The sequence below is a fragment of the Podarcis vaucheri genome (genome assembly GCF_965113315.1).
Source record: "Podarcis vaucheri genome assembly, chromosome: 16".
Taxonomy (NCBI): Eukaryota; Metazoa; Chordata; class Lepidosauria; order Squamata; family Lacertidae; genus Podarcis; species Podarcis vaucheri.
Genome location: NC_138754.1, coordinates 22,907,284 through 22,931,158, shown reverse-complemented (window position 1 = coordinate 22,931,158; position 23,875 = coordinate 22,907,284). Strand labels below are relative to the sequence as shown.

Sequence of the window (23,875 nt, the reverse complement as noted above, 5' to 3'; positions counted from 1 at the left end):
GAGAATTGGGGTGGTGGTGGTGGTCAAGGGCAGTGGTTTTCAACCAGTGTGCTGTGGCACCCTGGGGTACACCCTGAATGATGGTCAGGGGTGCCGCAGGCAACACTGTTCTCTGTCCCTCTTTCCTTCCCTCCCTTCCTCTGGTGCCCTCTCAAGTCTCTGCCTCCCAAACACTTGCACAGTTGTGTGTTGCAGCAGCTCTGGCTTCAAGCTCCGCATGTGAATGGTGCCTCTGGGGCGGGTCAGGAGGTGCTTCCCAGGCCCTTGTGGGGCAGTGTGAGGAGGCACCTCTCTTTGGGGCAGGGGTGGGCAGCTCAGGAACCAGGGATGGCTGCAGCAGCTGCCCGGAGGACTCCCAAGGAGAAGGGAGAAGAGGCTGAAGGAACGATACGATACGATATCTTTATTGTCATTGTCCCATACAGAACAATGAAATTGAAAGATCTACATAAGACATTCAAAAACCCCTAAAAACTCTGAAACCCCATTTAAAAATACAATATACTATAGAGACTCCTTATACTGCATTTAGAACCAGAATTGCATTTGGGTAGAAACTGTTTTTCAGGTGGCTAGTCCTGGTCTTTGTAACCCTATACATTCTTCCAGAAGGCAGAAGCTGAAAGAGATCATTTCCGAGGTGTGTACTATCCTGCGCTATCTCTGCAGCTTTCTTATGGCACCTGATAGCATAGATTTGATCTATGCACCCAATGCACCCAATTATTCTCTCTGCAGTCTTTACAACCCTGGACAGCATTGTTTTTTCCACAAGGGAGAGTGTTCAAAAAAGGGTGAGGGGCTGCCAGCTCTGCAGGCAAGGGGTGACAGAACTGGGATCCTGAGCCCCACAGGGGTGCTGCAGAAAGAATGGAGTTGGTTAAGGGAGCCATGGAATCAGAAAAGGTTGAAAACCTCTGGTCAAGGGACTTCCTTGAAAAGGCAGGCAGGATGATTAGTTGATTGACATCTTTCAACCCAAGGGCTGCATGCCCAGTGATGGGTGGGTGGAGCCAGAGGCAAAAGTGGGCAGAGAAATGGGTGCAGATTGTATCATTGTTCGGGAAGCTAGTCTTACCCCACACTCACATGCCCCTCTCTGTCCTCCAGCCAGGCAAGAAAGAGACATGGTCAGAATTCAGGGACACTTTCCAGCCAGGCAAAAAACACTCGAGGGTGCAAAGCAGGGTCATTGAGGGGTGAGGCCTGGGGAAGAGGGCGTGGCTAGGGAGGGTGCAGGTCCAGGGGAGAGCCCTGAAAGCCAGCCAGAGGAGCCTGGAGAGCCACATTTGGCCCACACACCTGGATGAGAGACACCACTGGAATCACAAAAGAAAACCCCTCTCTGGTCAAGAGAAGGCAAAGCAAACAGAGAGAAGGGAATATGGCCGCCTTAGGAGCAGACCGAGGTCTCCCTTTCTCTGCTTGCTTTCCCCCACTAGCTGAGCAGAGCATAAAGGGACTTCTTCTTCTTCTTCTCCTCCTCCTCCTCCTCCCTCTTTATTTTCAACTTTCTTGGGCACATGAAACTAACCACAATTACCTTGAATTTCTGTTTAACCCTCAAGAAAGAAGGGCATTTTCGCTGGCCAGGTTTAATTCAAATCCATCCAACCTCCTTTGGGGAAGGTTCTCAGGCAGGGTGGAAGGAGAAAGAGCTTGCCCACGTGAAGACCACTTGGTAGAAACCCTTACACATATGGTTCTTAATTGTAAACTATATGCTGATCTCCGTCAGCAATTTCTAGATCAACTCTGTATCCCCAAATGGAAACTAGAGTTGGAGGTCATACATTTTCTATTACTGGGGAATGATCAGGAGCTCACCGAGTTAGTGGCTAAATATCTCTATTTGGTTTTTTGTCGTCGAAATACACTGCAGACGTCTGATCTCCCTGGAGACCTATAGATGTGACGATAGACTGCTCTGCCTCCTTTCTTTTAGCAAATGTTTTGTGCCACTGGGGAATTCCGTATTGATTTGTTTTGGATGTTTGTATGTGATGCCAATAAAAGGTTTGATGATGATATTATTATTTGTATATCGCCCTATACCTGTGGGTCTCAGGACAGTTACAACATAAAATCACAATATAAAACACAAAATGCACAAAACTCTTACGACTTCCCTCTTCATTTATTTCCCCACTTGTCTTATCCCCCCCCCCTTTTACACAGGGCGTGACGTCCATCCTTCCTGTGCTTCGGGAGGGAGTCCTGACAGGCAGCTCGGAGCAGAAGGAGGAGGCGGCCAAGGCGCTGGGGCTTGTGATCAAACTGACCTCAGCCGAAGCCCTGAAGCCCTCTGTCGTGAGCATTACGGGGCCGCTCATCCGTATCTTGGGAGACCGGTTCAGCTGGAACGTCAAGGTGGCTCTTCTTGAGACACTAAGCCTTCTGCTGGCGAAGGTAAGTGGCAAACGCTTTGGGTGGTCGCTGTGCGCTGAGAAACTTTTTGAGAATGGTATTATCAGAATGAGATCCTCTGCATTGAAGGTTGAGGAGCCCTGCTTAGAAGCTGCATGCTTCTTTCCTCCAGCTTTCCTACTCACAGCAGACCTCTAGTGCCGAAACCTTGAGGAGCAGCCCCAGTAAGATCAGCCTGGCAAACAAGCCAACAGAAATCACAAGATTGCTGTCCCACAACAGACCCCCATGTTAATGATTTGTAGCCTGAAAGAGAGACCTTTACTCAAATTGCTTTGAGTGATTTTTGCAAAACAAAATAGGGTGTAAAAGTATAAAATATAGAGAAAAGTTGGAAAAAGGAAATGAGAAAGAAACAGTTTACCAGATATGACATTAGACCCGTGTTGAGGAAGAATAAGAATAAGAATTGAAATATGGATATACGTTTATTATTTGTTTTGTATCTGTTTTTTTAAAAGTCTGTTCATTGTGTGTGTTTGTGTCGTAATAATAAGCTAATAAAAAGCATATACATAAAAAAGAGACATTTAATTTTTTAAAATCACATTTCCTGGCCTAGTCACCTCTAAGAGATGCTTACTTGCCAAAGGCGACTAGAAGAAAGTATCTGTTCTCCCTTTTTGCTGGGCTGGCTCAGTCGGGAGAGCATGAGACTCTTAATTTCAGGGCCACGAGTCTGAGCCTTGGAACTTGCCCTTTAAAGCAATCCCGGGGGTGCGCTCAGAAATTTCAGGAAGAGCCCACTATGTTTAAAATAGTCCACAAGGCTCTTCTTTGTGCTTCGTTCTTTTGCATTGGCTTTGAATCAGAAACCAGAGAATTGATGGGCTGCCATGTTTTCTTGGAAGTGGGGGTCATACTTTTTTGCTGTCGGCTCTGCTGATGTGCTTTCTCCAACACGTTACAGGTGGGCATTGCTCTGAAGCCGTTCTTGCCCCAGCTGCAAACCACCTTCACGAAGGCGCTGCAAGACCCCAACCGCATTGTTCGCCTGAAGGCCGCCGACGCCCTGGGGAAGCTGATTGCCATGCATGCCAAAGTCGACCCACTGTTCACCGAGCTGCTGAACGGCATCCGAACCAGCGAAGATTCCGGCATCAGGCAAGCGAGATTCTGGGGGGCTGAAGTGTCGGGGGGTCCAAAAGCCACGCGGAGTGGTTGCTTCCTGTTTCTTGGCTCGGGGCAGGAGGGGTATCCTGTGACGAGGGACTTCTCCCAGGCAGGATTTCCAAGGCTTAGGCTTGACTTGAAGGAAGTGATTGTCCCTGACCGGCTGGCGGACCTAACGTTTCTTGCTGCTTTCCAGGGACACGATGCTGCAGGCCTTGAGGTTCGTCACTCAGAGTGCTGGTGCTAAAGTTGATGCTGCTGTTAGGAAGAACATCACCACGGTGCTCTTGGGCATGTTGGGACATGACGAGGTATTTTTAATTACTGTATATACTTGAGTATAAGCTGACCCGAATATAAGCCGAGGCACCTAATTCTAGCACAAAAAACTGGGAAAACTTACGGCTCGAGTACAGTGGTACCTTGGGTTAAGAACTTAATTTGTTCTGGAGGTCCGTTCTTAACCTGAAACTGTTCTTAACCTGAGGTACCACTTTAGCTAATGGGGCCTCCTGCTGCCGCCTGATTTCTTTTCTCATCCTGAAGCAAAGTTCTTAACCCGGGGTACTATTTCTGGGTTAGCAGAGTCTGTAACCTGAAGCGTATGTAAGCCAAGGTACCACTGTATAAGCTGGTTTACCACACCACAAACCTGGTGGTGGCAGCAGTGGTGGAGGAAGAACAAGCAGCCCAAAAGGGCTGCTTTCAGGCTGCTCGTTCCTCCTCTGCTGCCGCCGCCAGCGGCAAAGGTGGTGGAGGAGGAAAGAGCAGCCTGAAAGGACCCTCACTCGAGTATAAGCCGAGGGGGGCTTTTGCAGCATTAAAAACGTGCTGAAAAAGTTGGCTTATACTCCAGTATACGGTAGATTGATTTTTGCGGAAGCTGATCTGCCCCATATTGTGAGAAGGCTCATAGCTCAGTGACGGCCTAAAGGGACGCTGCCTCCAGCCTTGGAGAGCCACAGCTGGTTGTAGTCACAGATGGGCCAAGGGCCTCTGGGCAGCTTTGTGTGTGCTTGTTCAAAAAAAAAATTACCACCTTTTTCTCCTCCCGTTCTTCCAAGGAGCTCAGGGCCACATATACAGCACTTGATAGAATTTGGTCTTGACTGAAGTCGAGCTTAGCAATGAATCTCCACTTAGAGCAGCACCTTTTATACACCCTGAATGTGATCACGTCGAGACTTTGCATTTAGGAAAACGAGGACATTTATTAAAGGAAATACTTAGTTGATAGAACTAGGCTATTTTCATCTAACTAAGGTGGGGGGTGCAAAGAGCCCTGCTTGTTCTTCTATCTCTGTAGGGGGAGGGAGGGAGGAAAGATGTCTCATCCCCCAAGGGTGGGAAGGCAGAAGTGAGAACAGCAGCCCTAAGGCTACCAGTCCAGCATCAGACCTGCACAGGACAGGAAGGTTGGAGAGTCTTCTCTCAATCTTCTTTACCTCCACCTTAATACAAGACGAGTTTGTTTCCCAGGACTTTCAACAAGTCCTCTCTTCCCTGTCCCGTCCCCCCCCCCCCCAGGCTTCCCTCAATTCATTTTTTTCATTTCTTTCGCAAAATGAACTCACCCCTTAAAATCGAGTGATTAACACAAGAGTGACTGCGAAAGAGCTCTCAAAGGGGGGCGGCATCTGGTACGAGGGCAACCTCATGCTATTCTTTTGCCAGGCATTAAGTGTATAGGAACAGAACCTAGAGAAACCCAAGTGTGTTCCTGCTAGAACCTCTGTTTTGCTGGAAAGCCTCAATGTTACTTGAAATATTTCCTTTTAGGATGCCACCCGTATGGCCTCCGCTGGCTGCCTGGCAGAGCTGTGTGCATTTCTGTCGGAAGAAGAACTTGGCAGCGTTCTCCAGAATCACCTGCTAGGTATGCTTTGGCAGGGGGTGCAGAATGATTCCCAGGAGCAGAAAAGGTGTCCTCTCAGCTTGTCACCATAGAGTGGTCCAGACCTGGGTGGGGAAACAGTACTGTCTTCTCTGTCCACTAAGGTAAAGGTAAAGGTACCCCTGCCCGTACGGGCCAGTCATGACCGACTCTGGGGTTGCGCGCCCATCTCACTTAAGAGGCCGGGGGCCAGTGCTGTCCGGAGACACTTCAGGGTCACGTGGCCAGTGTGACGAAGCTGCTCTGGCGAGCCAGCACCAGCGCCGCACACGGAAACGCCGTTTACCTTCCCGCTATAAAGCGGTACCTATTTATCTACTTGCACTTAAGAGTGCTTTTGAACTGCTAGGTGGGCAGGAGCTGGGACCGAACGATGGGAGCTCACCATACCGCGGGGATTCGAACCGCCGACCATACGATCGGCAAGTCCTAGGCGCTGAGGTTTTACCCACAGCGCCACCCGCGTCCCTTTCTTTGTCCACTAGGAGGCTGTAAAAATTATTATGATTGTTGTCATTGTGCATGTAATGGAGTGCCCCAGACCTCAGACTGGGTGGCATGCTAGGGGTTGAGTTGGTTGGAGTGCCCTGGTTCAGTTCTTAAGTTACGGATTTTAAATTTACACTGGGAAAGCTTTTTCAGGCCATTGCCCCCTCGGTTGCACAAACACATTCCCAGTGCCCCCTACCCTCCCAAAAAAGCATTGTTCAAAATAGCAGTTTCCACAACCCACTAAGGAAGATAATAACACAATAAAATTCAAAAGAGTAACAATTAATTGCACATTTATTCAGTATGCAATTAAGACTATTTAGTTAACTTAACAAAATTGACAAACTTGATCACTGATTGAGTTTATATACTGCTCTATACCAGGGGGTCTCAGGGCATTTGACAGAGTAAAATCAAGATATAAGACCACAAAATACCTAATAAAAACAAAAACAACCCAATAGCCCCCCCCACCACATTTTAAAAGGGCATAGGATGTAAATCGGATCAACCAAAGGCCTGGTTAAAAAGAAACATTTTTGCCTGGCGCCTAAAGGTGTATAATGAAGGCGCCAGGCAAACTTCCCTGGGGAGAGCATTCCACAGACAGGGAGCCACTGCAGAGAAGGCCCCGTTCTTGTGTTGCCACCCTTCAGATCTCTTGAGGAGGAGGCACACGAAGGAGGGCCTTAGAAGATGATCTCAGGGTGCAGGTAGGTTCATATGGAAAGAGGTGGTCCTTGAGGTATCGTGGTCCTAACAGTCGGATAGCCATTTACACCTCCTGTGACCCCCCCCTTGCCTCTTTGTGCCCCCTTCAGTAATCCCAGGGGGCAGTACCACCCAGTTTAGGAACCATTGTTTTAAAATGATTGGCATCCTGAAAATACAGGTGCCATCCAGATTTGCGGGGGAGAGGAAGTGTTGGCCTGATGCCAGGCTCAGAAACTCTCTTCCTTCACTCCTGCAGCGGACGTCTCTGGCATTGACTGGATGGTGCGGCACGGGCGCAGCCTGGCACTTTCCGTGGCTGTCAGTGTGGCCCCCGGCAGAGTGTGCGCCCCCAAATACAGCAACAGCGTCCATGAAATGATCTTTAGCAATACTTCTGCGGACCGGGTAAGCGTCTCCTTCCAGCATGGCTGTCGGGTGTTAGGCCTTAAATCCGGGAGGCCCTGGTCTGAAAGACAAAACGAGTACCGCCTCGAGGTTGTGAGGTCCAGTGGCAAGGAGTTCCGAAGGTCACTTTCCTGCTTCTTCTTCTCCAGATCCCAATTGCGATCAGTGGCATCAGAGGGATGGGTTTCCTGATGAAGTACCACATAGAAGCCAATGGGGGAAATCTGCCCGCCAAACTCTCCAACCTCTTCATTAAGGTGAGCCGCTTTCTGAATGTATGGACTTTGCTGGTAATCAGAGATTTGCTTTCCAGGAACCAGCCAGATGTGGTTTGGATGAGCACAGGACTGTGGCCTGTCCTTTGCTGGCTCCTTCCTTGCTGTGTACAAAGAGCCTGCATGTAAGCCCTAGAGCAGAATGGTCCGATGCACGGCCTGAGGGCCACATGTAGCCCTTGACGCCTTTTTTATGGTGGACCACAGCAAAATTTGACACCCCAGCTTTGGAGAAATGGGGGGGGGGGGCCTCTAGGACCCTGCCAGAGCCTCATGCCTCCTTCCAAAAGCCTGGCACAGTGCTTAATCCAGCTTTGGGAAGGCAGCATTGAGGGTTGAGGGGGGTGTCAAATTTTGACCTCGCTCCCCGCCCCCAGCCTGGCAGAACAAGGCAGTGCGCAGCCCCCAGGTTCCATGTTGAACTACTCTTGCAGCCCACTTGGTATAAAAAGTTAGATTGTCCTGCCCTAGAGCAAGAGGCTTGAGCGATACCAGCAGGTTCCAGGAACCTTCTTCATTGTGAGATTTAGCGGGGTGATGTATGAGTTTGCTTGGGGCCAGGATGGGGAGTTGGAAGTCCTGGGTGAGGGCCAAGAGGTGCCGAGTGTGTCAGAAGAAGGAAATTGTATCAGGATATAATGAAGTCATTTGTATTATCCCCTAGCTATTGCCTAGGAGAGAGGCCTTCTCAGTGGCTGCTCCCAGACTTGGGAACTCCCTTCCACTGGAGGCTAGGCTGGCCCCTTTTTCGTTTTCCTTTTGCGGGCACACAAACACTTTTTTCTTCTGACAGGCCTGTTGCCACCACTGGCTGTTTTCTGACGGTGGGTGTCCTGTGACTGTTATGTGTTTTCACTGCTTTTAATTCTGAATTGTAACTTGTAAATATCATTATTCTTTCTAAGGACAACCTGTAGTTGTTTGTGTTGAATTGTTTTGTTAGTAAAAATTAGCTTCTTGTTCGGAACTGAAGTTTGTGTGTGTGTTTTCCCTTGCAGTGTCTTCAGAATCCATCCAGCGACATCAAGTTAGTGGCAGAGAAGATGCTCTGGTGGGCCAACAAAAGCCCCCTCCCTCCCTTGGATCCCCAGACCATGAAGCCCATCCTCAAAGCGCTTCTGGACAATACAAAAGACAAGAACACCAGCGTCAGGGCCTACAGCGACCAGGCCATCGTCAACCTCCTGAAGATGCGAGAGGGCGAGGAAGTGCTTCAGGTATTGGCCCATCTTGGAGGAGGAAGTCAGTTTCTCTTCCCCCTCTCCCCTCCCTTCCTCACGCTCTCTACTAATTGGCAGAAGCATCTTCTTCCTAAGTTGTAAAAATCTCCCACTCCCCGTTCTGTGCTGGTGGTAACGCCAGCCAAGTCCTTTGTAGTGTGTGACCTCTGTCCTCTCTGCTCACCCCCTTGATACGAAACGGTGGACCTCCATTCCCCCACCTCCAGCTACCCCCTCAGAATGACGCCGCATCGCGGTGTCACGTTGTTTAGGGATGATAATTATTTATAATTTCTATGCTGCCCATCTGACCGGGTTGCCCCAGTCACTCTGGGCAGCTTTCAACAAATTAAACCACTGTAAGACACCAGACATTAAAAACGTCCCTATGCAGGGCAGCTTTCAGTTGCCTTCTAAAAGTTGTATAGTTATTTACTGTATTTACTCAAATCAAATGCTCACCTTTTTTGGCTAAATTGCGCCACGAAAATTAAGGTGCGCGTTAGATTCGACGGCACATTTACGTTTGTGTATTCAAGCTTCTGAAAATCGAGGGGTGTATTAGATTTGATGGCACATTAGACTCTAGTAAATACGGCCTTTCCTTGACATCTGATGGGAGGGCGTTCCACAGGGCAGGTGCCACTACCAAGAAGGCCCTCTGCCTGGTTCCCTGTAACCTCACTTCTCGCAGTGAGGGAACCACCAGAAGGCCCTCGGAGCTGGACCTCAGTGTCCGAGCTGAAAGATGGGGATGGAGATGCTCCTTCAGGTATACAGGGATAGAATGGAAAGTTCTGCTGCTGCCTGTTCAGAAATGTTTGCTGCCTCCCCAGATTCCTAACCGCTGCTTTCGTTTGCCACTTGTAAATTGGACGCAGAACAGGAGGAAGAGGGTTTTCACTTAGCCTTAGCTTTAATAGTGCTGATTGTGGTCCATTTGGGCAAACAGGGCACTGCCCCACCAATCCCCACCTGCCCTTAGCCAGTCCCCCACCTGCCTACCTTCTTCTTACAACCAGTCAGAGGTGGCTGTGCCCATCCATGGCTCTAGCTCCACCTATTGCTGATCTCGTTGCTTTCCCCCCTGCCAGTCCCAATGAGCATTAGCTGCCGACATGATGAGCCACAGAAGCAGGCTTTGTGGCCACCTCCCACCTCACACACCCTTTCCTCTAATAACAATTATTTCCTGCAGTCCGTCTCCAAGATCCTCGATGCCGCCAGTCTGGAACTGCTGAACGAGAGCTGCCGTCGATCCCTGAAGAAGCTCGCTAGCCAGGCCGACTCCATTGAGCAGATTGACGACACGATCCTGACGTGATTTTCAAGGCGCAGAAGGGAGAGGTGGCCCTCCTTACCCATCACTGCATCAACATTACAACTCAAAACACCAGTGGAAATGTTTTCATTTTCGAAAATGCTAAATTCTGATGGGCGCTTATGGAAAACAAAGAAAAAAGGGCTTCCGGAGTATTTTAATAAAGAAGTAAACCAGAATAGCCTTAATAAGAGTTCTGATAGGTTAAGTAAATAAATAAATAAATAGAATTTGGCTCCCCCAACTTTTTTTTTTTTTTTAAACACAGAATTACATGGTGAAGGAGTCCTATCAATTGTGAACCGGTAATTGGTAGTTGGTCCTGTTGTGAATCTCCCTCCCCACCTTTGTGTTAAAGGAGCAATTCCCACTCTGTGTACGTGGAATTAAAGAGTTCTGTGGAAGTTGAGCAGTTTGTTTTGATGTACTGCTGATTTGCTGTTGTAGCTCAGGGGGCTGCAAATTCTGTAAATCAAAACTTAATTTAAAGAGCCTCAGAAATTAGAGGCGAAAGGGGGATGAAAATTAGGCTGTTTGGGTGACAGTTTAATAAAAAGCTTTGAAACGAAACTGTGGTGCTAAAGCATTATTTGCAGATACGCACTTCAGCATGGCACAGATATGGTTTGCTGTAATTCATTAAAAAGAGCTACTTGTGGTTTTCTAGAATCCAGTGATGTGCTTCCAGGATCATAAGGACTTTCACTGGATAGTGAAATCATTTTTAGCAAATGCCTTAGCAAGGTTTTCGTTTTCCTCTCTGTCAGTTGGTGAGATCATGAGCACTGACCTTTGAAATACCACCAGCCCTGCTTAAAAATCATGTGCAAGGTTGTTCGGTAAGATCCCTCTCTTGTACAGAAGATGGCAGTAGGAGACAGGGTGTGTTATCTAATGAGTGAGTAAATCCCATCTGCAGATACTGGATCCCTAAGTGGAAGCTCAGTATATCATAGAATTGTAGAGTTCAAAGGGACCACGAGGGTCATCTAGTCCAACCCCCTGCAGTGCAGGAGTCTTGCCCAATATGTGGCTCAAACACACAATCCTCAGCTTAAGAGTCTAATGCTCTACTAACTGGATGAGAAGCCGCTGGGAATGCATACTGCTAAAACAATTTTTTTAATAATTCAAAGCATACAGAAATAACAAAACATTTGCAAATGCTGGCATTGGTCTGAAGCCTCAGAACTGCCCCATTCAGCAGAGAGAGCTGATCACCACAATCAAAGGGATCTGCTCCCTTTCAGCAGAGAGAGCTGATCACCCCAAGCAAAGGGATCTGCTCCCTTTCAGCAGAGAGAGCTGATCACCCCAAGCAAAGGGATCTGCTCCCTTTCAGCAGAGAGAGCTGATCACCACAATCAAAGGGATCTGCTCCCTTTCAGCAGAGAGAGCTGATCACCCCAAGCAAAGGGATCCGCTCCCTTTCAGCAGAGAGAGCTGATCACCACAAGCAAAGGGATCTGCTCCCTTTCAGCAGAGAGAGCTGATCACCCCAAGCAAAGGGATCTGCTCCCTTTCAGCAGAGAGAGCTGATCACCACAAGCAAAGGGATCTGCTCCCTTTCAGCAGAGAGAGCTGATCACCACAAGCAAAGGGATCCGCTCCCTTTCAGCAGAGAGAGCTGATCACCACAAGCAAAGGGATCTGCTCCCTTTCAGCAGAGAGAGCTGATCACCCCAAGCAAAGGGATCTGCTCCCTTTCAGCAGAGAGAGCTGATCACCACAAGCAAAGGGATCCGCTCCCTTTCAGCAGAGAGAGCTGATCACCACAAGCAAAGGGATCCTCTCCCTTTCAGCAGAGAGAGCTGATCACCACAAGCAAAGGGATCCGCTCCCTTTCAGCAGAGAGAGCTGATCACCACAAGCAAAGGGATCCACTCCCTTTCAGCAGAGAGAGCTGACCACCACAAGCAAAGGGATCTGCTCCCTTTCAGCAGAGAGAGCTGATCACCACAAGCAAAGGGATCCGCTCCCTTTCAGCAGAGAGAGCTGATCACCACAAGCAAAGGGATCCGCTCCCTTTCAGCAGAGAGAGCTGATCACCACAAGCAAAGGGATCCGCTCCCTTCACTGAACTGCAGGCACGTAATTCCACGCCTCCTGTCCCAAATTAAATTAAACATCTAAAAGTTAAAATGGCTTTGGCTGTTCAATTCTCTTCCTTGTCATTTTGAGCCTGCAGCTGCAAGCGATGGTGATGCAATTCCAAATGAACCTTTCTGAGAATGAGCAATTCCAGCCTTTTGAGAGTGTGGCCCTTGGGCCCTAGCCACGCATCATTCCAGGCGTATGAGCAAGTGTACAGTTCTCCAAGTAGACACTCCAGGTGTCGGCTTCATCCAGCTCTTTCTCAGCACGTGTCTGATTTCTTTTTTTATATAAAAAATGAAGCCTTTGTCCTTAGTCTTTTCGACCCGGCCCTTGCGGGGAGGGGGGCTTTCAGCATATCGGTGGAGCGCTGTGTGCTCGCTTAGGGATTGTCACTCGAGACTGTAACCATTGCTTGTAATCGTCCATGGGCATCTCCACAATATATTCACGCAGGAACTAAGAAAGAGGCGAGAGGGAATGTGTGACAGGTTGTAAAGGAGAAACATACAGGCCACAGAGCAGGAGTGAAAAACCTTTAGCCCAGGGGCCAAATGTGGCTCTCTAGGGTTCTCTATCTGGCCTTAGTAACTAAGCCCTCACCTGTCCTGCTTTGCACCTTCCTTGAGTGCTTCTTGCCTGGCTGGAATTTGCCCTTAAACTTTGATAATACCATTCTGGTTTGTTTTTTTGTTCTGCTGTTTACATGCATGAGGTTGTTGCTATACCTTTGCATGTATACATCTTTTATAAACAAAAATTTCCAGGAAGAGCACAATGGCAAGTGTTACCAGCCTCGGCCACCGTGCTTCACACCGGGCAAAACGGAAGTGTCTGCTTTTTTCAGGGGGCAACAGGCAAATGCCCATTTCATTTCCTGAAATAATAAGAGTGAGGTCTTGAGCAAAAGTGATGAAGAGGTTTTGCACAAGACCTGGAACTTGCATCCTTTTTAAAAACAGCCCAATTAGGAGCGATTAGGCTCTACACTAGTTTCCCCACCATCTATTGGGTGGATATCTTATAGGAACGGGTCCTCCTAACCAGGTTACTGGAAGCCAAACGGGCAGCAATTTATGGAATTGGCACTGGTATTGTTTGAATTGCTGGAAACAAAACGAGTTTTTGGTTGAGGGACAAGTAAGTGGAAGGTGGGTTTGGTAGTGGTACATCATTCCTGCTGCAATGTCACCCTGGTGGGAGATCTGGCTTACGAGCTACAAGGCTGGACTCTGGACTCCAGGGAAGGTGAGGGTTCCCTCTGCCTCTGCTGCTATAGCCCTCTAGCTGCACCTCCACTAGTTCAGCAGCAGGGGACAGTTGTAGCTCAGTGGTAGGGCAACTGCAGAAGATCCCAAGTTCAAATCCTGCTGTCTCCCAAGTAGGGCCCTGCCTGAAACTCTGGAGAGCTACTGCCAATCAGTGTGGACATTACTGAGCTAGATGGGCCCAAGGGTCTGACTTGGTAAGAGGCAGCTACTGCTGTTGTTCCCTGCAGATCAAAATCACACTCATCTAGTCATTTGTTCAGGACTGGTCAGGAAACTCTCCTAGTTGCAGATTTACCTCCCTTCAATACCTTGTCAGTCTAAACAAGTAAATTCAGCACAAGGCGAGTTAAATATGCCATTGAGGGCGAATGTAGGGTGTGTGTGTGCATCATCTTCCCCCAAATTTCCCTTTTCCTTTAAACCTAAAAACAGATTCAAGAGGCTGTGTGTATAAACAAGAAAAAAACACAAGGACCCTTGGGCTCTTTTCCCACACAAGGTCGTCCCCCTCCTCTCCACCTGCCAAAATTGCTTGTACCCAAGGAGAGGGGTGTGTGAGCAGCTTCTAAAAACAAGCCTGCAGGACCACGGCACTTATGTGAAAGGAACTGTATTGGATATCTTTTGTTGGATGTTCTCTGTTCTCATGCACCCGGAGGCACTCGAGACAAACGGGAAATAGTGTTCCTCTGCCGTCCAGGACTCCCCCTGCCCCCTTTTGCTTCGGGTGGTTCTTTAGCAAACTCAGGTGTTCTCCTCTCGAGGTGGTACTGAAGCAGCTCCAAGCCCGCCGCGTCCTCAATTACCTAGGACAGGAGACAGAGCCCAGAGGAAGGGGGGAGTTGTAGTCCAACAACATCTGGGGACCCAGGGTTGAGAAAGGGGATCTGCTTGGCCACAATGAGCACAGGAAAGATGCTGGTCTTTATGGGCCTTCGGTGGTATATTTTTCATCCTGGGAGTTCAATGGTGCACTATGTGAAATTGTCCATGCTAATCTTACCCTAGATCAATTCCACTGTGCGACCCTCCTTGAGCTTCCAGGATTTATATAGAAAGAGGAGAGGAGGAAATGCCTCTCTCTCAGCTCTCTCCTTTGCAAGATGTCAATAATAACGCTGACCGATCTTGCAGAGGCTTTGTACCAATTGCTCCAATAAAACAAACGTGGAGCCCTCTGAGCACGTTTAAAAAGGTGATCTAAATCATTCTGGATAGAAGCAGAGGCCCGCAGAGCACAGCGTCCCTCCCAGAAGGCCAAAGATTTCTTACCAGGATCCTTGAGCTAGAGCCTAATGAACTGAATTTGTTTTCTCTCTCTTGTCATGGAGAAGCTCAGGGATGAGCAAATCTGCCTTGGGCTCTCTCGGCCCTTTCAGACAAACTCTCCTTTCGCATCTCTCACCTCCACAGCTGCGCAGATGTCTGGAGAGCAGATTTCCCAGATCCGAAGCTCCCCCAACACTTTCAGGAAGGTAGGCGGTCGGATGCGCAAGTCCGGATTCCTCGCAAACCTCTCCAGTTTCTTTAGGACTTTCTGGGTACGGTGGTCTCTCTTGACGTCATCTGGGATCCTGGCCAGCAAAGTGGAGAACCTTGGAACAGATACGAAAACAGGCATTTCAACGCAAGTGTCCTGGACAGCTTGTGGTGAGCTGTTAGGCCAGTGTTTCCCAAACCTGGGTCTGCAGCTGATTTCGGACTATAATTCTCATCATCCCTGACCACTGGGGTTGCTACCTAGGGATGATGGGAGTTGTAATCCAGAAACTGCTGGAGACCCAAGTTTGGAAAACATTGTGTTAGGGTCTTCCAAGATGGCATTTCCTCCACAATGTGATGGAGAGCAACTGTATGTCAAAACAGTTTCTTTCCCCCCCACCAAACGCCCATGACAGGTCCGCAAGGTGGTGTCTTAAGGCTGCAAAATCCTAAGATGGGAAATGGCAAAACCTATCCAGCCATATCCACCTGCCTACTGGAAACTGAGATGGTAGGGCAGAACTCTGCCCACTTCCTGGTTTTAAAACACCTTGTCCACCATTTTTGCATATTTTTATCCCGCTGGAATTTTTTTTTACATGCCTGCTGCTCACTGAGAAGCGACTTCCTGTGACTGCTCAGATTCCTGGACTCCCGGAGGTCACCTGTAAATGCCTCTGTGCTTTCAACTGCCTCCTCACAAGCCAGAAACTTTGGGTTTTGTTTTTTAAATGCAAGTGCCGAAGTTCTTAGGAAGTTGGCTCCTGATGCCAGTACCTTGTTTTGCACTCTCCCCGTGGCAAAGCGCTCTGGTTTTAAGCCCCTTTACCCGTTTCCTCACCAGTTCTCGGACTCAGCGTCTTGTTCCGGCTCCGTCCCCACCATCGACTGCCTCATCCGCTCGAGATCTTTTCGGAACTTGGTGATGCGACTCAGGCACAGGTACTTCCTCGTGCTCTTCTCTTCTCGCCTCCTGCCAATTTAGCTCACGTGTTGTTGTTTTTTAAAGTGAACCCTCTGAGCAAGGTGTGATTGCCAGCTCCCACCCAGCTGCAAGTTCAAATCTGCCCTGTTCTGGGGACAGGGCCATAGGGACGCAGGACAGGCAGGGCTGAAGCTGGGAGCCGCAGAGTAAAAACAGGAGGGGTTTTTAGCGGGGATGCAGGGGGACAGTTTCCCTAAGTAGTAGCAGTTGCCAGGACATTACCCTGTTTGCCTCTACATAGTCACACTGTTATTTCAGACATTGTGATATATCGGTGCATCATAATGTTTAGGTGGTGATATATCACGATGTCGATAACCAGACAATGCCCAGCCCTAGTTCTGGGCTCGGGCTCATAACCAAGATGGAAGACGAAATATGATTTACCTCTCTAGGATGTCCAGTTGATCGTGCAGCCTGAAAGCAGACTCGTGGGCCACCTCATGGAAGATATCCTTCATGTTCTGGAAAGTCTGCTCTTTCCTTTTAAGGAAGAGGCTAGAGGCGAGAGAGGCAGAGGGATAAACCCACAGGATCCAGATCTCTAGAGAGGTGGAAGAAGGGTAGGCCCAGTTTATCTGCCCAAGCTGGCCAGTTTGGGAAACGCACCTCTCTGGGGCAAACAAAAGGGCTTGGGTTGGAAAACCCTCCCCTTGCCTGGGTATTCAGATGCACACCGCCTGGGACAATGGAACTGGAAGAATATAGTTAGTAGCCACAGATAGCTTGATCCTCCATGAATTGGTCTCATCCTCTCTTAAAACCATTGCCACACCTTGTGGGAGAGCGAGTTCCATACTATATACTCCATGGGAAGTAGCCTGTTCTGTCAGCCCTGAAACTCCCACTGTTCAGCTTCACCGGATGGCCTCTGATTCAGCTCCTGGGACAAAGAAGTTCCCTGTCCTATGTTTCTCTCCTATGCTAACTCAGCTGAACAGCCCACTAAACCCCCTGCTCTAGAAACAAGTATGTTGAGAGGTCACCTTCATCACCTTACTTTCTGCCACTGAGACTTCCCTGGGTGTGTGCAAACTCCTCTCGTGGGTGATGTCAGAGTTTGTGGGAGGAGCTTCTGCACAGCCAGAATAGAGTCCATCTTATTGACGCTCAGGAAAGAAGCCTACCTCTGCACACCTACCTTTGAGGTTTGTTGATCTGCTCAGTGGTGTCTTCGTCCGAGTAGGTCGCTGTCATCGTTTTATCTTCCCGGACAGTCACTGTCATCGAACTGAAAGGAAATTCAAAGGGAAATGGACACACACAGCTAACAATCAAGGGAGAGCAGGTCTGAAATCAGGGGGCTTCTTCTGTGCAAGAATGATGATACAAAAGTTTGCAGACCCAGGATTGTTAGCTTGAGGAATTCAGCCTCGATTACTCAGGCAAAGAATCCCGGAGCGCTTCTCTAATACACGATTGCTCTTAGCGCCTGTCTCTTCCAGACATACAGAGTTAGGACTCTCAAGTAGTTGAGGACCCGTGCTGCTGTTTTGCAATGAGTGCAAGTCCAGAGTTCAAATCCCACCAACGCTTCAGTTTCAAGAGAACGGCCTGCAAGTTCTGTTATGCACAATGGAACGTCACAGAAAACACGATTTAAGTTGCTCTGAAAGAATATATTGGAGCATTTCAAGTCATTTGTCCCGGTACGTAGACAGAAAATAGAGCTAGCTAGCTGAAAGGCAGCACATGGAGAGCTAGCTGCACTGATTGTAGCAAGGCATCCCTAATTAGTATTATTAGGCCATTATGAGATTGTTCCATAATCCTAGGATGATGTTGAAGGCACCCTGGCCTTCTGAACTTGCCACTACAGTGGTACCTCGGGTTAAGTACTTAATTCGTTCCGGAGGTCCGTACTTAACCTGAAACTGTTCTTAACCTGAAGCACCACTTTAGCTAATGGGGACTCCCGCTGCTGCCGCGCCGCCAGAGCACGATTTCTGTTCTCATCCTGAAGCTGAAGTTCTTCACCTGAAGCACTATTTCTGGGTTAGCGGAGTCTGTAACCTGAAGCGTCTGTAACCTGAGCTACCACTGTACGCGGTTGCTCCCCCTCCCTACCTCTTTGGCCTCTGCTCCCCTGAGGTCTCCTCTTTCGCGACTCCTGTGCTGGTCTTCTCTTCCTTCGAGGACGAAACCGAGCTGAAAAGCAAGACACTCGGATTTACCAACATTAGAGGAGTGGCAGACAAAGATGATGGAATGTGTGTTTTAGGCAAAATTGCATTTAAAAAAATCACAGAATTGGAAGGCACCTCCAGGACCATCTTGTCCAACCCCCTGCAATGTGGGGCTTGAACCCACAACCTTGCCTCCTGTGCTCTACTGACTGAGCTATCCCTTGGGATAAATTGGCATTAAAAAATACTGGTGAGTTTTCATATGGACATTTTTTAAAAACACACCCACACCCACACAAAATCTGAAAACATTTAAAAGCAATCACACATTAGCAAAACTGACTCCTGGTATTGCCATTGCACCCATAATATTCACACTGAAGAGCTCCTTTGAACATAAGATCTCAGCTGCTCATCCTGTTCTCGCCATAGCTGTCAAGCATCCCTTATTTGGCGGGACAGTCCCTTATCCCAGCGCCATGTCCTGCTGCTGTCCCTTATTGATGATGTCCCTTAAATAAGCTACCGAAGTTAATGGGGCCCTTTCTATGTCCAGCTGTCCTTTGTCAACAACAAATTGTTGCTGTTTTTTTGTGTTGAATATATGCTATATGGTAATTTATGGACCTAATAGGTATCTAAAGCCATTTGCATGCAACAAAATATGTATTTTATCAAAGTAATTGTTTATTTTTGAGGCGCTGGTCCCTTATTTTCAAATCTGTAAGTTGACAGCTATGGTTCTTGCAGTGGCCAGGCGGGATGCTCTGTGGCTTCCAGCAACTGCATGAAGAACATTCGTGTCCGAATTGTAGTAAAAAACTGAAAAAATGTGCGATATGTTCAGCCGCGTCGCTGCCATATGCACCATGCTCAGTCGTGTTCTCAGCCCCTACCTTTTGCCCTTCTGCCCAAATGAAAATTCGCTCTCCAGCTCGCGTCTTGACAATATGGTGTGCGAGCTGCAAAATAAGGAGCAGAAACGGAGTCTTGCACATGACCAGAATGCAGGGACTGAAGCAAAAATGCAACGAGAAATGCCCCCCCCCCAAATCTGGCCTCTCTTTTGAGATACACAGTCATCCAATTAATGGGTATAATTTTCTGCAGTTGTCCCATCAGGGCTCTCTGGGTACTTTCATGGCTTCCCCCAAAGAATCCTGGGAGCTGTAGTTTGATATGGATCACTAGAAGACACCCGCTGTTGTCCCAGAGCTACAATGCCCAGACTTCCCTGGGAAGAGGGATCAACTGTTGAATGACTCCAAGACTTGTAGCCCCACGAGGCGGAAGAGAAGTTTGCTAATAACTCTCAGCACCCTCAGCAAAACACCACATGCAGAATTCTTTGAGGGAAGCCACAACTATTCAAAGTGTTCTCAGAGTGCTCCAAATATATGGTGTGATTGTGGCCTCAGGGAGCAAGCAATGGAATGAGCTGCTGGCTGGGTATGTGGGAATGGCAGCTTGACTTGCCAACATCCATTTCTCCGGGATGACATCGGGTGTCAGGGACTGGGCAGAGGAGGAAGAAGAGGAGGAGGAAGAAGAAGAAGAAGAAGAGGAGGAGGAGGAGGAGGAGGAGGAGGAGGAGGAGGAGGAGGAGTTTGGACTTGATTTCCTGCCTTTCCCTCTCTCTTTATACTGTGACCGCTTCCACAAAAGGCGCAACGTACCAGCCGTGTGTCAAGTTCCAAAACATATTTTCTTTGCTAAAATTCTTCGCCACGTCTTCGTGTATCATCTGAAGCAGTGTCTGCAGTTCTGAGAAGGGGATGGGGGGGAGGCAGGTGATATAATAAATAAATTCTGGAGAGGGGTAGCCATGACAGCCTAGAGGGGAGTTGCTGAGCTCTCCGGGACTCACGGTAGCACATCGGCTCCTCTTCTTCCCTGGTTGTCTTGCTGAAGATGGACTCCATCTCCTCCCCTTCCTTGGCGCTGTCAGAAGGGGGCTGGGCCGCTTCGTCGTAGATGGGCGACAGGGAGCTTGTGCTGGTCAGGGTCGTTTTGCTGTGGGGAGAGGAGATGCTCATGGTGGAAGACCTCTTGGGGATTCTCCTGCCCCGGTACTGTCCTTTCTGGGTGTATTTTCTGCTCTGGAGAAATGCAACAGAAAGCCCTTAGGAGGCGGTGCCTCATCAAGATGGTCCTACTGTTTGACGGAGACACATACACACACACACACACACACACAATTCCACAAAGTATTAGGAAAACATGGGAAACTGATTTAGGCACCTGGCTTGAGGATGAACAAAGGGGGAGAAAATGTGGTCAGATTTGCCATTTTGGCACGCGTTCAAGGAGGTGCTTTGAAGATGCTATTCTGCTGGGACCAGACACTTGTAAAAAATTCCATATGTTATAAAACTCCAACAATATTATGGTGGAGAAGGGGATTGTTGCCTTGCCTGCAGTGGGATTGCCCGATAGGTCAATTTTTTTTGGAATGAGGTCTTTTTTGAACAAGACCAAATCCTCTGCTGAGATCTGATTCTAGCACTCTTCTTGACCGGAAGGAGAAATAATCGTGGAATTCAATACAGAGAATTATTGGCTACATTTCTACTTGCTGCGTGGATGGGCTGCTCTCCCCAGGGAAGTCTGCCTGGCGCCTTCATTATACACCTTTAGGCGCCAGGCAAAAATGTTCCTCTTTAACTAGGCCTTGGGCTGATTGGCATCCAATGCCCTTTTAAAATGTGTTGTGGAGGAGGGAGGGATTATTATGTTGTTCTTGTTTTTATTATGTATTTTGTATTTCCATATTGTGATTTTATGTTGTGAACCGCCCTGAGCCCTGTGGGTATAGATTGGTATACAAATTTATTAAATAACAACAACAACAACAACAACAACAACAACAACAACAACAACAACAGCAACAATAATAGCTAGTTGTTGGATTCAGAGCTCAAACAAGTACGAGGGGCTGGTGGGGTGGAGGCGCTGAGCCTGTGTGTGGTGGCATCCAACACTCACTGCAGAGCCATAAGGCAAGCCTCAGTTATCCCATCTGCAGTATGGAGACAATGACAGCTACCCAGTATAGCACTAGGTAACCACCCCACCAGAGAAAGAATTTGCACTCCTCCTCCAACCACACATGCCACGGAAACTGTTCTGAAGGGCTGGCGGAAAACCCCAGAATCCCAGGGAGGGTGTCAGGAATGGTGATTTGTTTTATTTTCTTTTTTTAAGGCTCTAAACAAACACTAAACAACTACAGTCATACCTTGGTTGTCAAACGGAATCTGTTCCGGGAGTCCGTTCGACTTCTGAAAACGTTTGACCACCAAGGCGCGGCTTCCGATTGTCCACAGAAGCTTTCTGCACTCAATCGGAAGTCATGCCAAACATTTGGCTTCCAAAGAACCTTCACAAACCGGAACACTCACTTCCAGGTTTGTGGTGTTCAGGAGCCAAAATGTTTGAGTCGCAAGGTGTTCGAGATCCAAGGTACGGCTGTATTTGGAAACTGGCATAAAGTGAGTTACCTTTGTTTGCAAGAGAAAGTGCTCCCATCGAGCCTTCACGGTCTTTTCTTTCGCGATGACTTTCAAGGAACTTTTTGCACCGCCGTAGTGGCTAAGGGGAAAAAAATGAAGGGGGCGAGCTATCAGTGGCTACACCCTGGCTTTTATTCCATGCCCCTTTTGGCACCGCTGAGACACAGGTGACTCTTGGGCCCATAGCCACAAATTCTACATCCAGTGGCAGGACCCAGTCGTGGAAAGTGCCCAGCTTTTGGCTCTAAACATGTGCAGAGTGCTTTACTTACGGCTAGTGGCCTGTCCTCCCTTGAAAGTACAGAATATGGAATTTACAGCCGTGTAGCCTTCTAAATCCAGGGCTGAATTCTTCAACCCAAGCTCATGGGGTGATTTTTTGCATAGTTTACTCGCAGCAGTGAAGCCACACTCAACCCCAACCAACGGAGGAGTTGCTCTACCCCATTTTCAGAGCCGCCTGCCCATTTTCAAGGTATCTCCAGGGGGGGGGGACCAGCCCACCACCCCAAACACCATCACCTGGCCTAACTGCACCAAGACCCACCTGGGATTCCAGCATGTCATCACAGGTTTCATGCTGCTGTTGGGATCCAGAGTCAAAGCTTCCAAGAGCCAGTTGAGGGCGCACAGCTGCCGGAAGATGGAGTCGCTGTCAAAGAGAAAGAGGGAGAAAGGCAGATGGTGAGTTGACTGGCAGATGGCGGGGCTGATTGGCAGAGGGGGTGGGCTCAGGGGCAGTGAGTTTGGAGAGGGGGAAATGGGCCACAAAGCAGAGAACTACGCAACTGGGCTTTGGGCCTGTGGTCCTCAAAAACAACAGTTTAACTAGGTATAACAATAACCACAATAATAATAAATTACTTAAACGGCACTCATCTGACTGGGTTTCCCCAGCCACTCTGGGCAGCTTCCAACAGAATATGAAAAAACCCACAGCAAAACATAAAACTTAAAAAACCTCCCATACAGGGCTGCTGAATCATAGAATCATAGAGTTGGAAGAGACCACAAGGGCCATCAAGTCCAACCCCCTGCTTTCAGAGGTCTACAGAAAGTCGTATAATTGTTTATCTCTTTGGCATTTTGATGGGTGTTCCACAGGGCGGGTGCCACTACCGAGAAGACCCTCTGCCTGGTTGCCTGTAGTTACTCTTCCTGCAGTGAGGGAACCACCAGAAGGCCCTCAGAGCTGGATCTCAGTGTCTGGGCTGAATGATGTGGGCGGAGATGCTCCTTCAGTATACTGGGCCATTTAGGGCTCTAAAGGTCAGCACCAACACTTTGAATTGTGCTCGGAAACGTACTGGGAGCCAATGTAGCTCTTTCAGGACCAGTGTTATATGGTCCTGGCGGCCGCTCCCAGTCACCAGTCTAGCTGCCGCATTCTGGATTAGTTGTAGTTTCAGAGTCACCTTCAAAGGTAGCCCCACATAGAGTGCATTGCAGTAGTCCAAGAGAGAGATAACCAGAGCGTGCACCATTCTGGCGAGACAGTGTGCAGGCAGGGAGGGTCACAGCCAGCATACCAGACAGAGCTGGTAGACAGCTGCCCTGGACACAGAATATACGCTAAACTCTCTTGCAGGTACTGTTCAAAGGAAACAAACACTTCCTTTAACCACCTGCTTAGCATCATATTCCATACGTGGTTATGATCCCCCTTTTACCAAGCGAACAAAGGAGCCAAAGTCCCCTCTGAGCACATACAGAGAGCCTTCCCCAGACCAACAGGCAAACTGCAAGTGGTCTCTGAAAAGAAATGGCACGCAGAGAGTCGGAGACTACTCCTGACGTTATTAACGCCTTCGAACGTACAAATGGGCATCCGGATGCTTTTCTGACAGCAGACCGTTGTAGACGGGGGTGAAAGGTCGGACAATTTTCTTCTTCTTCTTTTTCTCCGTCTCTCTCAGAAAGGGACATTCTGTTAGAAAGAAACTTGGGGGTGGAGAGTGGGGGGAGAGAGAGACAAAGAGACACAGCTGTCAGAAAACAAAAGCACAATCTGTTCTAGACAGGAACTGCTTATTGATCTGATTTACACCCACTCCTGGCACTCCTCGTCCTTTCTGAAGAGCACCCTGACCTGCAAAATTAGCACCCCCATAGACATTTACAGCTGCGGAGTCCTGTACAAGGAAAATGTCATAATAGCAAAATCACCCTCCTCTTTGGTCTCCTGCATGCTTAACAGCTAAAGATGTTCCTTTAATGCAAGAATGGGGAATCTTCTTTTAAAAAAAGGTGATTTATATTGTGAAAAGTGTCTCATGTGCTTCGGGCATAGAGATATTATAATTCCTTCTAATACTGATTCAAATTGTGCCATGCAGAGCCTCCACTCGTTCCCCCATACTAATGTCCGGTCTGTGAGCGCCATTGCGTGTATACCCTAAACCCATGTGCAAGAGAGGCGTTCAGGGGCAGAGAACGCGCTCTGCTTGCCAAAAGGTTCGATCTCTGGGTAGCGCTGCGAGGAACTCCGGCAGAGCTGCTGCCAGCCCGTGTAGAAAATGCTGAGCTGGGTGAGCCAATGGCCTG

The 23,875-nt window shown here is 48.5% G+C and overlaps 2 protein-coding genes across 5 annotated transcripts in view; one reads left to right on the top strand and one right to left on the bottom strand.

Annotated features, from left to right (window-relative positions):
• Positions 1-10,431, top strand: part of GCN1 (GCN1 activator of EIF2AK4) — a 69,599-nt gene extending 59,168 nt beyond the window's left edge. The window contains exons 51-58 of the mRNA XM_082202964.1: positions 2,179-2,409; positions 3,338-3,531; positions 3,737-3,851; positions 5,320-5,416; positions 6,897-7,045; positions 7,195-7,302; positions 8,319-8,537; positions 9,739-10,431. Of these exons, the coding sequence (XP_082059090.1) occupies positions 2,179-2,409; positions 3,338-3,531; positions 3,737-3,851; positions 5,320-5,416; positions 6,897-7,045; positions 7,195-7,302; positions 8,319-8,537; positions 9,739-9,864 (1,239 nt within the window). The 3' untranslated portion in view covers positions 9,865-10,431. The remainder of the gene's footprint in view (positions 1-2,178; positions 2,410-3,337; positions 3,532-3,736; positions 3,852-5,319; positions 5,417-6,896; positions 7,046-7,194; positions 7,303-8,318; positions 8,538-9,738) is intronic.
• Positions 10,432-10,968: 537 nt separating this feature from the next.
• The window catches only part of CCDC60 (coiled-coil domain containing 60), a 67,411-nt gene continuing 54,504 nt past the window's right edge, over positions 10,969-23,875 (bottom strand). For 3 of the 4 annotated variants that reach the window (XM_082203164.1, XM_082203167.1, XM_082203166.1), the window contains 13 exons: positions 23,150-23,272; positions 21,879-21,983; positions 21,320-21,410; positions 19,687-19,918; positions 19,496-19,583; positions 18,716-18,781; positions 17,761-17,841; positions 16,835-16,924; positions 16,081-16,191; positions 15,550-15,681; positions 14,632-14,821; positions 13,879-14,032; positions 10,969-12,414 (listed from right to left, as the gene is read on the bottom strand). In XM_082203164.1, the coding sequence (XP_082059290.1) occupies positions 12,404-12,414; positions 13,879-14,032; positions 14,632-14,821; positions 15,550-15,681; positions 16,081-16,191; positions 16,835-16,924; positions 17,761-17,841; positions 18,716-18,781; positions 19,496-19,583; positions 19,687-19,918; positions 21,320-21,410; positions 21,879-21,983; positions 23,150-23,272 (1,474 nt within the window). In that variant the 3' untranslated portion in view covers positions 10,969-12,403. The remainder of the gene's footprint in view (positions 12,415-13,878; positions 14,033-14,631; positions 14,822-15,549; positions 15,682-16,080; positions 16,192-16,834; positions 16,925-17,760; positions 17,842-18,715; positions 18,782-19,495; positions 19,584-19,686; positions 19,919-21,319; positions 21,411-21,878; positions 21,984-23,149; positions 23,273-23,875) is intronic. The other variant, XM_082203165.1, reaches the window with a different exon arrangement.